The sequence below is a fragment of the Podarcis pityusensis genome (assembly GCF_964106645.2).
Source record: "Podarcis pityusensis genome assembly, chromosome: 16".
NCBI lineage: Eukaryota > Metazoa > Chordata > Lepidosauria > Squamata > Lacertidae > Podarcis > Podarcis pityusensis.
In genome coordinates, this window is record NC_138041.1 from 30345731 (window position 1) to 30362359 (window position 16629).

The 16629-nt window shown below is 46.7% G+C and overlaps 1 protein-coding gene across 1 annotated transcript in view; it reads right to left on the bottom strand.

The window, feature by feature from the left end:
* Positions 1-318: 318 nt before the first annotated feature.
* The window catches only part of TXNRD2 (thioredoxin reductase 2), a 62127-nt gene continuing 45816 nt past the window's right edge, over positions 319-16629 (bottom strand). Inside the window, exons 13-18 of the mRNA XM_080985162.1 lie at positions 15947-16042; positions 13799-13891; positions 13357-13428; positions 11692-11789; positions 6830-7048; positions 319-748 (exon numbers count right to left, since the gene is read on the bottom strand). Of these exons, the coding sequence (XP_080841288.1) occupies positions 6925-7048; positions 11692-11789; positions 13357-13428; positions 13799-13891; positions 15947-16042 (483 nt within the window). The 3' untranslated portion in view covers positions 319-748; positions 6830-6924. The remainder of the gene's footprint in view (positions 749-6829; positions 7049-11691; positions 11790-13356; positions 13429-13798; positions 13892-15946; positions 16043-16629) is intronic.

Here is a 16629-nt window from a genome sequence, read left to right on the forward strand (position 1 = left end):
TCTTTCTGCCCATTTCTTCAACTTTGGGGTCAAATGCCAGGCCACACCCTTCATTTTACCACCCCTCTGAAAAAAAACTAAGGCAGAATGATGGAAGCAACATCTACTTAAAGCAGGCACCCACAAACTCGGCCCTCCAGATGTTTTGGGACTACAATTCCCATCATCCCAGACCACTAGACCTGTTAGCTAGGGATGATGGGAGTTGTAGTCCCCAAACAGCTGGAGGGCCGAGTTTGGGGTTGCCTGACTTAGAGGAAAAACCAGATTACATCCAAGATAGTAGAGTAGAAAATGGCACTACAGATATTAACCACATTTGCTTGGCGGGTAAGGGAGTATGTTTATTTTTCCATAAGGATATGCACCATAAATATAACGGGATCTGTTGTGTTGAAGAGGGTCCCAGCAGATCATCAAGACTTGTGCAGTCCAATGTGTGGTTTAATACACAAGCTGTCATTAACTGGCATCCGGGAAAAGGGGTGGGGGGCAGCTGGCCAGACTGCATTTATTTGTTTGGTGAACTCACACACACATTTTTCAGCTCCGCACACACACAGGAAATAATCCGAATCATCCATCAGGCCATTCAAGTCAATGTTAGCCTGGCCGATATTGTTACAACGAGGCCATCCCTGGAGAGCACGAGGCACAATCCGTCAGGAAAGGAGCAAATCCCTTTTCGTTTCCATCCGTCCTGCTTTGCCGTCCGTTCCATCCCGTCAGCATAAATCCAGATTGACGTCTATGGAAAGAAAAGAAAAAAGAAGGGGGGAAATAGCTGACAAACAACAACATCGAAGATTCGAGTTCGGTTTCTGAGAAGCCCTCCAGGAGGCCGCAGTATCACGATGCTAAAACAACAGAAATAAAAGACTTGCAACATAAAGGGATCAATTAAAGGAAGGAGCTTTGGATAGAGATGGTGAGGATTAGCTTTGTACCCTGTGTGTAACTGTGTATGGTTCCCGCCCCCCTCCGGTTTGGCTGCAGCAAAGCGTCCTTTGGTGGTCTCACGACAGAAGAGGGAAATCGATTTATCTGCAAGGCCCACAAGTATACAAACAACTGGATGGGGCTGGCCCACCCATGAGGCAAGGTGAGGCGACTGCCTCAGGCATCACGATCCACAGGGGCAGCCGATCCCAGTGTAGATGTTCATTCCCCCTTGTTTCTGACACAGATCTTCACTCGCCCTTTCTCCCCTGGCAGGGAAGGGGGAAACCATTTTATTATGCACGTCCGGTGCCAAAATGTCTTGGAACAGGGTGGAATCTTTAGCTAAAATAATGCAAAAGGTCTCTTCATCACAGGCTGAAATACAGGGCAGGGCAGGAGGAATCAGGAGTGCTGAGGCCACGAGGCGTTCTGTGCCATCCTTCCAAAACAAAACCAAACCAAACCAAACCAGAAGAGGTGAAGCTTCAGACTGGTGCTACTGGGAAACAGATGCCCGACTTATCATTTTAATGTCGCATTTAGGAGCTTCCAGATTACCTGTTTATTGAGCGTTTGTCCTGATGTGCTTGCCAGGAAATTAAAATGTTGCGTCAAAGCAAGTCTCACCCCACTCTTTTCCAGGGCATCGTCCCATCTTTTTCCTTATGGCAAGAAAGTCTCTTCTTCTTCTTTTTTTTATGGGAAGCAGGCTGGTTGCACAAGGCTGTAACTGCACATGACCTGAATTTGCTGGGATGTGACTGAACCCCATCTGAATACAGGGGTCCCTGGGAGAACCCTCTTTTTCCACGGACAAAACCTACCAGGCAATGGAGGTTTTGTACTCCAGTGGAGTACAAATGAATTTGCACTGTACTGAGTCAGACCATTGGTGCATCTAGGTCAGTATTGCTGACACTGACTGGCAGCAGCCCTCCAGGGTCTTTCCCCTGCCTGGGACTTTCTGCAAGCAAAGCAGGGGCTCTGCCACTGAGCTACAGCCCTCGTGGGAGAATCCTGTGTTCCTGTGTAATTGGGAGTAAGCCCCATTGAGTTCAATAGGATTGACTTCCGAGTAGACAGGGTTAGGGCTCCCGCTGGAAGTTGGCAGCCGGATCTTCAGATCAAATCGCTGGCAAGGGTTGCCTTTGCAGAAAGGCAAGCAAGAGGGCTTTTAAAAAAATTTAGATTTGGATTTTTCTATCATGGTCCAGTTAATTATTTTCTGCTAAGCAGACAAACCGACCAACTAGGCATCTGCCTTGATTCATGTTAGGGAGCATCTCCCCCTCCTGGCAAAGACGGAAATAAGAAAGGAATTAGGAAAGGAATGAGGCAAAAATTTAGAAGGGCCGTTTTGCTTAAGGAATAAGTAGGAGCTGCAACCGTTGTTGTTGGTGTTCCGTCCATCTGCCTGGTCTGCCCCAGCCATTCTGGGCAGCTTCCAACAAATTAAAACATTAAGCACAGTAAAACACCACAGATTAAAAACTTCCTGATACAGGACTGCCTTCAGATGTCTTGTAAAAGTCAGATACAGTCATACCTCATGTTACGTTCGCTTCATGTTACGTTCTTTCAGGTTACGTCCCACAGCGACCTGGAAGTACCGGAAAGGGTTACTTCCTGGTTTTGCCACATGTGCAGAAGCGCTAAATCGTGCCACGTACCTGCGCAGATACTGCGCTTCAGCTTGCGCTCTTTTCATGTTGCGAACGGGCCTCTGGAACAGATCCCGTTCGCAACCAGAGGTACCACTGTAGTTGTTTATCTCCTTGACATCTGAAGGGAGGGTGTTCCTCAGGCAGGGCACCACCACCGAGAAGGCCCTCTGCCTGGTTCCCTGGAGTTTCACTTCTCGCAGTGAGGGAACTAGCAGAAGACCTTTGGAGGAGGACCTCAGTGTCTGGCTGAACAATGAGGGTGGAGACGCTCCTTCAGGTATACTGGAGAACAGGATGTTGGACAACTGTGGGCAGGATTCGCTCATTGCAAGCAGCTGGACTAGATGAGTCTCGGGGTCCTTTCCAACTCTACAATTCTAGGGTTAGGGATAGGCCTCTGGCCTAATCGAATAGGCCACTTCTTAAGTGGTTTCTTCTCCTTAATCTCCTTTTCCCTGAAGAGTCTTTCGGGACATCTGCATGAGAACGTAAGAATAACTTGCTGCGTCAGGCCAGGGGCCACCCAGTCTAGCATCCTGGTCTCACAGTGGTTGCCCAGATGTGTGGGAAATCTCAACAGGGCCTGAGCACAACAGTACTCTCTTCCTGCGCTTTTGGGCAACTGATACTCAGAGGCATTATTGCCTCTGACCAAGGAGGCAGAGCAAAACCATCATGATTAGTAGCCGTTGATAGCCTTTTCCTTCATGGATTTGTCTAATCTTCTTTTAAAATCCATCTAAATTGGTGGCCATTCCTGCCTCCAGTGGCAGTGAGTTCCACAGTCAACCTACGCACTGCATGAAGAAGTACTTTCTGTTATCTAGCTTGGATCTTCCAACATTTGCCTTTGCTGGATGTTCACGAACTCCAGTGAGAAGGAGAGAAACCATTCTCTAGCCACTTGCTTCCACAACATGTACAATTGTTTAAATGCCTATCCCGCCACTTCCGACTCGCAGAATTAAAAAGTCCCGAATGCAGGGATTGCTCCACCTGCTAACTTTGCGGCTCCCCCAAGCCTGGTGATACGTCCCTGTTTTGTGCTTGGATGGTGTTGTTCTGGATCCAAATTAGAGAACGCAACTGCTCTCGGCACACAGGATGCAATATTCGGCTTGATGAGACGCAGCCCCCATGCAGAAACCAGGATGCGGCGAGCAAAAGAGCCACGGAGTCGGCCAAAGTTTCATTTCCTGATTCTACGGCTTGCCTCTTCCGCAGTGGGAACTCGCAGAGCACAATCAGGATGTTTACTTTACCCTATCTGCTCTTTCGATCCCAGCCACGAAGCCTTGATTTTAGCAGAAGGCTAAACCCTCTGAGAGAACAAAGGCTTCCTTATCAATGGAATTAAAATTATGCCATGCTAAAACAAATGAAAATGAAAAAGGGTCGTGTTTCATAAAAGGCAGCCGAGCTCCACCAGCAGTAACCTTGAACTGCCGAGTTCATTTAAGATTTTTCAGGCCTAGAAATAGGGACGTAGAAGCTGTCTGGCACAGAATCAGGCCACTGAGCCATCTAAGCTCAGTAATATTTACAACAGGAACGGGAAAGATATGACCCTCCAAATGTTCTCGGATTCCAACTGCCCACAGCAAGCATGACCAAAAATTGTTGGCATCCGAGTGCGCCTTCGGGGTTGAAGTCAAACCATTGGACAGTTTGCTGCGGCTATAGAGTCCGATATGGGAGAGACATGTTTTGCTGCAACTGGGGCAGATGATGGCGTCTGGCTGCGCTGCTGCAAATGCTCAACAGCTTTTCTTGAAAGACCTACATTGGCTCCCAGTACGTTTCCAAGCACAATTCAAAGTGTTGGTGCTGACCTTTAAAACCCTAAACAGCCTCGGTCCAGTATATCTGAAGGAGCGTCTCCACCCCCATCGTTTTGCCCGAACACTGAGGTCCAGCTCCGAGGGCCTTCTGGCTGTTCCCTCACTGCGAGAAGCAAAGCTACAGGGAACCAGGCAGAGGGCCTTCTCGGTAGTGGCGCCCTCCCTGTGGAATGCCCTCCCACCAGATGTCAAAGAGAACAACAACTACCAGACTTTTAGAAGACATCTGAAGGCAGGCCTCTTTAGGGAAGCTTTTAATGTTTGATGTATTATAGTATTTTAATATTTTTTCGGAAGCCGCCCAGAGTGCCTGGGGAAGCCCAGCCAGATGGGCGGGGTATAAATAATAAATTTATTATTATTATTATTATTATTATTATTATTATTATTATTATTTCTTCTCTCTGCGCTCCTCCCAGCAGCCATTTCTGCTCTGGATACGACCTGACTATCTACGGTCATCTGCAAGTGATTCCCACATGGCGGGGTCGATGTTGCCAGCCTTCATGTCATGTTTGCAGACATTTTTGTAACACAGAGCCGGTCTGCCAACAGGCCTGGTGCCAGGAGCCAGCTCCCCGTAGTGCACGTCCTTGCAGATCCTGCCATCTTCCATTCTGTGGCCAGGCCAGCGTAGATGTTGCTGAGACAGGGATGTAAACATGCAGGGGGTGTTAGAATTCCTGCTCCACGATTGCAGTCATGGGATTGTTGTCTTTCACATGACGGTGCATATTTCGACTCCACAGAGTGGGAAGTGACGGAGACAGGGTGTTTGTGGTACTGTGTTCCGTGAAGTGGGACTATTGTCCTTTGTTCTTTTTCTCTTTGCTGTCTGATGCTAGAGTGAAAGGGAGCCATGGTTTAACCCACAGCGCCACCTGCGTCCCAGGCTCCGTGTAAGTTTATATGTAAATAAAGTAATTAGCCCAAATGCTGAGTTGCTGAGACCCGTTACGCATGATGCGCAAACTCTGCGGATCCCTAAGTGTGCCGCTGTCGGTTGGTATCGGTCGCAGTGATGTTCGGGCTGAAGAAAGCTTTTGAAGCTCCCAGATGAAAGACCAGGAGGGAGAGAACCTGCCAGTCGGGCATGTGTCTCTGCCAGGGTCCTACTCGAGTGTAGGCTGAGTTCCTTACAACAGGGGTCGCTGAGACAGGGGTGTAAACATGCTGGGGATGTGGGGAATTAGGGGAGCACATCTTTTTTTGAGGCTCTGCCCTGCCATGAGATAGGACTGACAAACTCCTTCCCCCTGGTTTCCTAGAATCAAGAGAGGCATGCAGAGGGCGGAGAAGTTAGCTTCATGCTGGCACAGCCTCAGATTGCTTGGGGAAAACCCTGGAGAGGAGAGGATTTAGGCAGCTGTGGGGAGGCTGGGACTCTCGATCTCAGCAACTGTGTCACAGAGGCAAGACCTGCCAGAGATAGGTGCTGCACTCATTAGGCCTGACACTGCAGATCCTGTTTTTGCTAATAAAGAGTTAACTCCATCTTGCTCAGTGTGGTTTACTGCTGGCTTGATCCTGTCACCTGGATTAGCACACAGGCATCATGTCTAGCAGCCTTGCCCTTCATCCATTTGTCTCATATTCTTTCAAAGCAATGCTGGGGCCTTGGAGCTGGCTCGCAGGACTCAAGAGATCCAGAGGGTGGCAACACATGAACAGGGCCTTCTCTGCAGTGGCTCCCTGTCTGTGGAATGCTCTCCCCAGGGAAGTTTGCCTGACGCCTTCATTATACTGTCAGGTGCCAGGCAAAAATGTTCCTTTTTAATCAGGCCTTTGGTTGACCTGATCAACACCCTGTACCTCTTTAAAATGCGGCTCTTTTTTGGGGGGGGGGCGTGTTATTGGGTTATTGTTTTTACTTTGATTTTATATATTGTGATCTTTTATGTGAACTGCCCTGAGACCTCGGGGTATAGGGCGGTATATAAATTCAATTAATAATAAGAATAACTCTGCCCACCAAGACACACCCCTCACTGTTTGTGTCCGACTGGAATGTGTCAATGGAACAAGGCCTTTTGCTTGTCTGGATGGAGGATAAAGCTGTCTACTGTGCGCAAAAGCTAGCCTACTGCGCTACGGAAACATTTCACAGAATCATAGAGTTGTAAAGTTGGGTCCCAAGGGTCATCTAGTCCAACCCCTTGCAATGCCTCGCCCAACAGCAGGCGTGTCACTTGCTCAGAAGGGAATGTGGCCTTTGGGCTGAGAAAGGTCACCCCCCACCTGCTTTTACTGCTGTCTAAGCTAGTGGCATTCACCATTCCATGTGGCAGGGAGTTCCACAGTTTAAGCATCCCGAAACACGTTCTCCTTGGACCCAGGTGAGACTAGGCTGAAGGCTGGCAAAAGAAGTCTAAAGCAACCGACCTGCCATATCTCAATCTTCCAGCTGTTCTCTCCTTTTCTTTAGATTCCTGACGCTGGGTGCTCTTTCGGTTGCTACCCAGGGATGGCAGCTAACCTCAGCAGCCAGTGACGGTAGGATCGGCCCCCGACCGCTTGGTGATGTGCAGTTTGGCAACTTCCTCTGCAGAGGTTGGGTGGATCCCAACTGTCTTTGCCATTTGGGAATAGGTAGCGCCACATCTACAAAGAAGGAAAAGGGATAAAATTGCGTGGACAGCGAAAGCCCTATTGAATCTTTCCTGCTACAGGATTACTGAATCAGCCTTTAAACCAGTAATTTATCCCTGCTTGGGCAGGAGGGCTTTAATGACATGTTTCCTCCTAGGAGCCAGAGCAATTGATCGCTCGTGTTTATTTCTTCTTTTACTGCAACTGCAAGAATGAAACAAACAAGTATGCAAGGAACTGTATGCAAAGGGGGAATGTTTTTTTTAAAGGTTCCACAGGCAAGGAAATGACTTAGTAAAGGGAGGATCCAGTAATGTCAAAAACTGAGTGAACAAGAAGCAGCTACAGTGGTACCTCTGGTTAAGTACTTAATTCATTCCGGAGGTCCGTTCTTAACCTGAAACCATTCTTAACCTGAAGCACCACTTTAGCTAATGGGGCCTCCTGCTGCTGCCGTGCTGCCGGAGCACGATTTCTGTTCTCATCCTGAAGCAAAGTTCTTAACCCGAGGTACTATTTCTGGGTTAGCGGAGTCTGTAACCTGAAGCGTATGTAACCCGAGGTACCACTGTATTTTAAAGGGTCAGGAGCAGAGGATCGTCAGCAACTTTAAGTTATTATTATTAAGTGGCACCAAAATCCACTTCAAGGTCGCGATCATACGCACGCTTTCTAGGAATCAAGTCCCATTGAACTGAATGGGACTGTGCTGGTTGTGGGATTGCTATGGGGAAACACAGTGGTTTACTGACATCCATACAACACATTTTAAAGCACTGCTCTATCACGTCCCCTGGAGAATGCTGGGAACTTTAGCTCTGTGTCTCCTAAGAACTCTTGCCATATTGAACCAACGACAGCTCCCAGAATGCTTTGGGAGAAGCCACAGCTGTTAACAGTGGTATATCAGTGGTCTGAATGCATGGGGCGACTGTGACCCAGAAATGGAGATTTAAATTCCATGTCCAGTTGACTGTGGAAGAGAAAGGCCTTGCGAAAGGGCCCTAACTTGGGAAGATCTGTTCCTGTGTCAGCATGATATCTTTCCCAGTGATGCTGGCCCACAGGTTATGGACCAGCCTGAGGAAGCGGTTAAACTGAGTGGGCCTGGATAGCTCAGTTGGTTAGAGCATGGTGTTGATAATGCCAGGGTTGCAGGTTCGATCCCTGTATGGGACAGCTGCATATTCCAGCATTGCAGGGGGTTGGACTGGATGACCCTCAGGGTCCCTTCCAACGCTACGATTCCATGATTCGGACCATTTTTAGACCTGAGTCCAGCCCTCACTCATCCACACTGGGTCTTAGGTGAATTCCCCTCAAAGCAAAGTGTAACTACAGTGGTACCTCGGGTTACATACGCTTCAGGTTACATACACTTCAGGTTACAGACTCGGCTAACCCAGAAATAGTGCTTCAGGATGAGAACAGAAATTGTGCTCCGGCAGTGCTGCAGCAGCAGCAGCAGCAGCAGGAGGCCCCATTAGCCAAAGTGGTGCTTCAGGTTAAGAACAGTTTCAGGTTAAGAACGGACCTCCAGAATGAATTAAGTACTTAACTCGAGGTACCACTGTACTCTCCACAACACGCAATCTGCAATAACTTGTCTTGTTAAAGCAGATCCTTTGCAAAACAGCAGAAACAAATCTTCATTTCCTATCATCCAGGACCAGATTTAGGTCTGATGAGGCCCTAAGCTACTGAAGGAAATGGGGCCATTTATATGTCCAGCTGTCAACAACAAATTGTCACTGTTTTTTGTGTTGAATATATGCTATATGGTAATTTATGAATCTAATAGGTACCTAAAGCCATTTGCACATAACAAAATACGTATTTTATCAAAGTAATTGTTGAAAAGTCCATGAAGATTGCAAAGTCTATGCAGAATGTAGGCACCCTATATATTTAAATGAGCAAACCAGTGATATTTTAGGGAGCAGGCTGGCATTCCTTACATCATATGAGCCAACGCAACACAAAACATTCTTGCTGTATGTAGGTTTTATTTTAGTTGTTTTTTATCTTATATATTGGAAATGTACATCTAGGTTTTTTTCCTTTACATTTTTTGGGGGGCCCCCAGAGAGTGGGGCCCTAAACTATAGCTTGTCCAGGTTATACGTTAATCCAGCACTGCTCTCATCCCATGCAGAAACTCAGCTTCCTTTTTTAGACCTTACTCCTTTCAGACGCTAGAGAGCAGCAGCGACAAGGAAAAGGAACCTGGCCCCAGGCACAGGGAGATTTCCTAAATGTTGCAAAAGCACCCAACCAGCCCTGGGATTTTTTGAAGAGCAAAGTTTCTCCGGAATGGAAATTTACCAAAATTGCTTATCTCCAGGAGCGTCTGCCCCCACTGTCCGCAAAGAGCATCACGGTCCTCTTTTAGCAACAGTTTAAAGTAATTAGATCAGCCTCTCCTAACTTGTAGTTCACTCCAGATGTGGTGGACTGCAACTCTCTGATGATTGGCCATGGTGGCCGGTGCTTATGGGAGATGGAGTCTCCATCTGGTTGGGGGAGGCTGAATTTGAGAAACTCGGAGGGTGGGTAGAGCAAATCTGCAAAGTTTAAAAGTTGCTTTTATTTTATTTTAAAGCCACTTCTTACAATGCAATGTCTACTCAGTGGGACAGACTCCCAGGAAAGTATGCACAAGATTGCACTTTAATGACATTAAAAGATGCCACAATTCAGTTTTTATTTCATTTTAAGGAACTGTTAACGTAAGTTTTTTTGGGGTATATTTTGAGGTCTGCTTTCCCCCAAATATATATTCCTTTCGTAGGGTATTTTGGACAGAGAAACACATCGCGACATTTGGAGACGTGTGAATTCTGAAGGCACGTGTTTCAGTCTGAGTACTGTTTTCGAGAAGCGCCAACCAAACTCCTCCGCTTTCCCAGCCTGTGATCAGTGACTCTCCAGCTATTTTGGGCTACAGGACACTTGGTTCCATAAACTCACCTCCTGTGCCCCCTAAGGTAAAAGGTAAAGGACCCCTGGACAGTTAAGTCCAGTCAAAGGCTACTATGAGGTTGTGGCACTCATCTTGCTTTCAGGCCGAGGAAGCCGGCATTTGTCCACAGACAGCTTTCCGGGTCTTGTGGCCAGCAGGACTAAACCGCTTCTGGTGCAATGGGACACCATGATGGAAACCAGAGTGCACGGAAACGCTGTTTACCTTCCTGCCGCAGCGGTACCTATTTATCTACTTGCACTGGTATGCTTTCGCACTGCTAGGTTGGCAGGAGTTGGGACAGAGCAACAGGAGCTCCCTCCATTGCGGGGATTCGAACCACCGACCTTCTGATCAGCAAGCTCAAGAGGTTCAGTGGTTTAGACCACAGCGCCACCTCATTCCCTGTGCCCCCTAACCCTATAAAAAGCATTATTCAGAATAGGGCTTGCATGAACCACTAACAAGATCGAATTCAAAACAGTAACAATTAATTGCACGCTTATTCAAAATCCAGAACTATTTAGTTTAATTAATGCAACAAAACTGATGAATCTGATCCAGTCTGATAATCGTTTATACTGACAGTGCCCTACTGCTGCATCCTTGTCTCTTAGTACCCTGCTAGGTAACCCCACACTTTCCAGGAGGTGGGACCCCCTCAGTTCTGATGTTGCCAAACTGCAATCCTCACCAACTCTGCCTATTGGACCTGCTGGAAGTTGAACAACACCTGGAGGGCTGCAGGTTCCACACCTCTGGTTTAGTGAAACCAACACCCCACCCCCACTGTGGACGTGGGTGGCGCTGTGGGTTAAACCACAGAGCCTAGGACTTGCCAATCAGAAGGTCGGCAGTTCGAATCCCCGCGAGGGGGTGAGCTCCCGTTGCTCGGTCCCTGCTCCTGCCAACCTAGCAGTTCGAAAGCACGTCAAAATGCAAGTAGATAAATAGGTACCTCTCCAGCGGGAAGGTAAACGGCGTTTCCATGCACTGCTCTGGTTCGCCAGAAGTGGCTTAAGTCATGCTGGCCACATGACCCGGAAGCTGTACGCCGGCTCCCTCGGCCAATAAAGCAAGATGAGCGCCACAACCCCAGAGTCGGCCACGACTGGACCTAATGGTCAGGGATCCCTTTACCTTTACCCCCCTGCCACGGTGCAGACTTTAAAAGAAAATATGACCATTCTCTCCAAAGCTTTGATGATTCCTCCTGCAAGCCTCCCCACAAAACATAATCAAAAAAAGCTTTTAGATTCCCCCCCCCCCAATCTCTTTTAAAAGAAAGGCTTCTGCATATTTCAGCGATCATTTATTATCCTGAAAACATAAAGCTTTTGCCTTTGCTGCACTTTGAAGAGTTAACAGCTGCATAGCAAAATGGATTTTTTTTTGGAGGAGGGCTGTACGGTTTGCCAAGAAACATATTTCATAAACATAAATGCAAGAAACCTGGTACATCCGTCACTAAGCCCAACATTTTATTAATAAAGAAAGGCCATATTTTTTAAAAAAACGAAAATCTAGGAAACGAGACATAAAAGTAAATGGAAACATGGGCTCTTTTTTTAGCACTGCCAAAAGCTTAACCGCTATCTTTCATAATCTTAGGGTGACTTAAAAGAGAAGGCTTTCGGAAAACTCTAGGAAGGGAGCGGATGGGGTGGAGTGCAGAATTCTCAATTCCACTTACTTGATTCCAAGGGCAAATCCTTGAATAACTTCGCCGGCGTTTGGGCCAATGAAATGAAGGCCGAGGATTCGCTGTTCTTGCTGGCGTAAGCACACCATCTGAAAGCAAAACGGGGAGCAGCAGGAGACTGTCAGAAGAAGACACAAGAAACTGCCTTCTGCTGAACACTGGCCCATGGAGCTCAGTTCTGTCTGCACTGGCTGGCAGTGCCTTCGCCAGGGTTTCAGACAAGGCACCTTCTCAGCCTGACCGGGAGACACCAGGGACTGAATCTGGGGCCTTCTGCAAGGTGGATGCTCTGTCACTATCAGAGGATAGCTGACTATCTAGCACTTCAGACCATCGGTCCATCTAGCACAGTGTTGCACGCACTGACTGCCAGCAACTTCTCCATGGTTTCAGGCAGGGGACACCCGCAGGCGTGCCTGGAGATGCCGGGAACTGAGACTGGGACAGGTGAGACTGTTTGTCCACCTAGCCCTATACTGTCTGCTCTGCCTGGCAGTGGGTCTCCAGGGTTTTCAGGGCAGAGAAAGTCCTTTCCAATCTGGGAGCATTCTGCATGCAAACCATCTCCTCTACCACCAAACTACACCTTTTGCTTAGAATATAGGAAGCTGTCTTATTTGGAGGAGGACTATTCGTCCATCTAACTCAGTACTGCCTGCACTGACAGGCAGCCGTTCTCCAGGATTTCAGACATTTTCATTTCCCTTTTGATTTGTATACGCCTTTCTACAATACGATACACAAGGCGGTTTGCAAGCTGAAGAAACAACAAAATAGACAGCAAAGGGCACAGCGCCCAATAACAATCTGATTCAATACAAAAAAAAAGTCATAATAAAAAGATAACTTTAAAATAAACAACTTGCAGCAAATAAAGCAGTGGTACCTTGGTTCTCAAACACCTTGGTACTCAAACACCTTGGTTCCCAAACACCGAAAACCCGGAAGTTAGATAGTAAAATTCATGTTAAATTGCTGTTTTAGGAGTTGTTTTTAAAAGTCTGGAATGGATTAATCCATTTTACATTACTTTCTATGGGAAAGTACGCCTTGGTTTTGGAATGCTTTGGTTTTGGGACAGACTTCTGGAATGGTTTAAGTTTGAGGACCCAGGTACCACTGTATTCAACAATCCATTGGAATATAATAGTAAACAGTAAAATTAAATACCAGCAAATAATAATTAAGCAGTTCACACTTAACAATTGAAGTGAAGAACTATAATCAATAAAAATAACGGCAAGTCACAATGAATAAAATACCACAAAACATACACAACCTTGGGGGGGGGGGCTGCCAACAGCAGAGGCAAGTGTGAGCCTGGACAAGAGCAGGGCACCCTGGCACTGGGAAGACTGGAGTGGCAGTTTTTTGGCACCCTACTGCTATGCAGAAGCGAATCACCAGGTAGGGCAGAACTGCTATGGCAGCTTCCCGGCAGATAGGTAGGTTGGTGCAGTGCAAACGCAGCAGCAAGGAGGCTGGATAGGCTCCGACAGTGCATTTGCCCCATGCCAGCCTTCCCAGGTAAGTGATTATAGCAAGGGGCTACACATACTGCAAGCCACCTTTGCCCCCACCATCTTTCCAGCAAAGCCAAGGATGCAGAGCCTCCATGCTGGAAGTGGAGGTCAAAACGCAGGAGCGCGGACTTACTTTTATGTAACACTGAGCTGCATCTCTTTCGGCCACGGTAAACTCCAACGGCTTATAAAACGCATGGTACACCTAACAGAAAGGAATATTGGAAGATGCAATCAGAACCAGCGCCTGCCTCACATCATTGCTTCATTTTACATTTTTATCATTTCTGATAAGAGAAATCTCTCTCTTCTAGTGTTTCTTCTGCTAGCTGCTCCCCATCCAGTATTTCCCAGCTTCTGCCTTCTGAACTAGGCCCCTCTGCAAACCACTGTTCCAAATCTATACTGTCCTCCTGCTCCTGGGAAGATTCAGGATCAGGATCAGATTGGAATGGCTCCCACCATTCTTCCTCAGTGCAGCCCTCCTCAGCACAGTCCCTGACACACAGTGGCAGAGGAAGCTGGCTACTCAGCACTGGTGGCCAGCAGCCATGCCTGTCAGGAGCCCAGCGTACCTCTATATGATCTGCTCCAAACCGCCCTGCAGCTTCTTCTTCCGAGAGTCCTACACAGCCATACTCCAGGGGGGTGAAGACAGTGGTAGGCACCTAGGCAATAGAAGGCCATACTGTTACTCTCTCCCCCCCCCCTCAAAATTTTTTATTCATTTTATAACACAAATAAAAAACAAACAAACAGAAAAGACAAACAAAACGAACAAATTCTTGTCATATCCTTCTTTTTCTAAACATTGTTAAATGGGCTTCCCCAAGTCCCACCTATCTGATTTTCATTTTACTTCATCTTTAGCAGTTTACATATATCATAATTTCTAACCATCTTTTTGTTTTTTTAATCACACTTAAAATAACTTCACATTTTATCACTTACAAATAATACTATTTTAAAATACCCTATCTTCTACGTCTAACCCTACAGCCTATATTCACTTCCAAAGCTATTCTTAGGTTTAAATATTAACATTTAAAAAAAAATATTCCTTAAACTTCTTCCAATCTTCTTCCACCGTCTCTTCTCTCTGGTCTCGGAGTCTCCCAGTCAGTTCAGCAAGTTCCATATAGTCCATCATCTTCATCTGTCATTCTTCGATAGTTGGTACATCTTGTTTTTTCCAATTCTTCGCGGCCATCCTGTTACTCTCAAGCCAATAGATCAAGAGCCCCATGCTTCTCCCTATTCCCCAAAACTTAATGGCACACAGTGGTAGTGTAGTGGGAAAAGCCATCTAGGCCAACCCCCAACAATGCAGGAATCTCAACATGCGGTCCCCCATCCAATTTCAAACCATACCGGACCCTGCTTAGCTTCACAAATGTTCTAGCGGTTTCATTGCTGCCCCACTAGGAGGGGTTGATGCAGGATCCCCTTCATAATAGTGACAACTAGGGCAACTCACAGCCATGTGCCCCCCCCCTTAGATTATACAAGAACTTTATTATTATACAAGCTACAATTAGGGATATATTGCAATGATCAGTGCAGATCCTCCATCTATTGCCTTTCCCCTAGATCAACTCCTTCTCGGTGTTCTTCCCTCACCCCTTCTTCAGAGTGATCCCGGGAGCCAATCCTCAGTGGCTGACTCACCTCTTTGCACTCTGATTGGCTCCCATCAACCCACAGAGCAAGAAGGCTTATTCTCATTGGCCAAAAAGCTCCCCTTTCATGCTGATTGGGTGGTTCTAAGATGCTACAGACAAGGACTCTGCTACAGAAATAATACTAACATGTCGTTGATCCCCCATGACCCTAGCATTGTTTTGTTGTTTACTTGAATTATCCATGTTTTGCAATTTATAAACTGCTTTGATGCCATGTTGGCAACTAAGGGGTATATTGATTTAATTAATACTAATACAGTGGTAAATTAATTAATTAATACTAATACACTGGTGCAGGGACGCGGGTGGTGCTATGGTCTAAACCACGGAGCCTGGGGCTTGCCGATCAGAAGGCTGGTGGTTTGAATTCCCGCGACGGGGTGAGCTCCGGTTGTTCGGTCCCTGCTCCTGCCAACCTAACAGTTTGAAAGCACGTCAAAATGCAAGTAAATACATAGCGCTCTGGTGGGAAGGTAAACGGCATTTCCGTGCGCTGCTCTGGTTCGTCACAAGTGGCTTGGTCATGCTGGCCACATGACTCGGAAAAACTGTCTGCGGACAAATGTCAGCTCCCTCGGCCAGTAAAATGAGAGGAGCGCCGCAACCCCAGAGTCGTCCGCGACTGGACCTAACAGTCAGGGGTCCCTTTATCTTTAATACAGTGGTACCGCGGTTTTCGAATGTAATCCATTCCGGAAGACCACCTGATTTCCGAAAAGTTCGAAAATCGAGGCGCAAAGGGCAGTCTAGAGAAAATTGTGGAAAACAACAGATGCAGGCAGTGGAAGCTGTTTGACTTCTGAGGCGCATTCGAAAACGGAAGCATTTACTTCCAAGTTTTTGGCATTCGAAAACTGAAACGTTAGGCTTCTGAGACGTCCAAAAACCGAGCTACCACTGTACTATAGATGTTAAATAACAACCACAACGAAACACTTATTCACGCCCATGGAGAAGTATGGCCGCTGTATGTGATTGCTTTGCAACAAATCGCTCATTTTCGAACCCCCAGGGAAGAAAAAAACTCGCAAAACTACTCACGTTGTCGTAATCCATGAGTTCTGCCGACTGGCCAAATAGCCTCTGAGCAACCAGCTTCCCTGCAGCAATGGCTGTAGGTGTTAGTTCGGGGCGACCCTAAGACAACGGAATTAGGAGAGGTCCAAAATGTCAATGCGAGACTTGAAGTCATGACCTGGACTAAGTTATGTTATCTATCTATCTATCTATCTATCTATCTGTTCAGTCAGAACTCAATTCTGGCAGCTCTTAGCGGGTTCCATTGCCATTATAAGAGAACAAGGGGGGCATTCATGGTGAGTTCTGGCACCTTTCTGTGTGTGTGTGTTTGTGTGAGTGTTTTTGTGTGTGCGTGTGTGTGTGTGTGAGAGAGAGAGAGAGAGAGAGAGAGGGAGGGAGAGAGATAACAAACAAGACTAACAGAATATTTCCAAAAATCATCAAAAGGGCGGTGGGATACAATTGAGAATGGTCAGGTATAAGATAAGGAGACCAAAGATATAAAGAAAAACATTGGAATAAATTTGTACAAAAGAGGCAATATGGCAACACCTCAAGATAAGTCATAAACAGCAGATCAAAAACTCATATAATCTGTTCGCCTTGTTTGTTATACGTTTAATGATAATTAAAAAGATCGGAAGCAAGTCCCAAGTTGCAGTTTGGGATTAATCCCAAGGTTTAGGCAAATGTACGTGTTATCT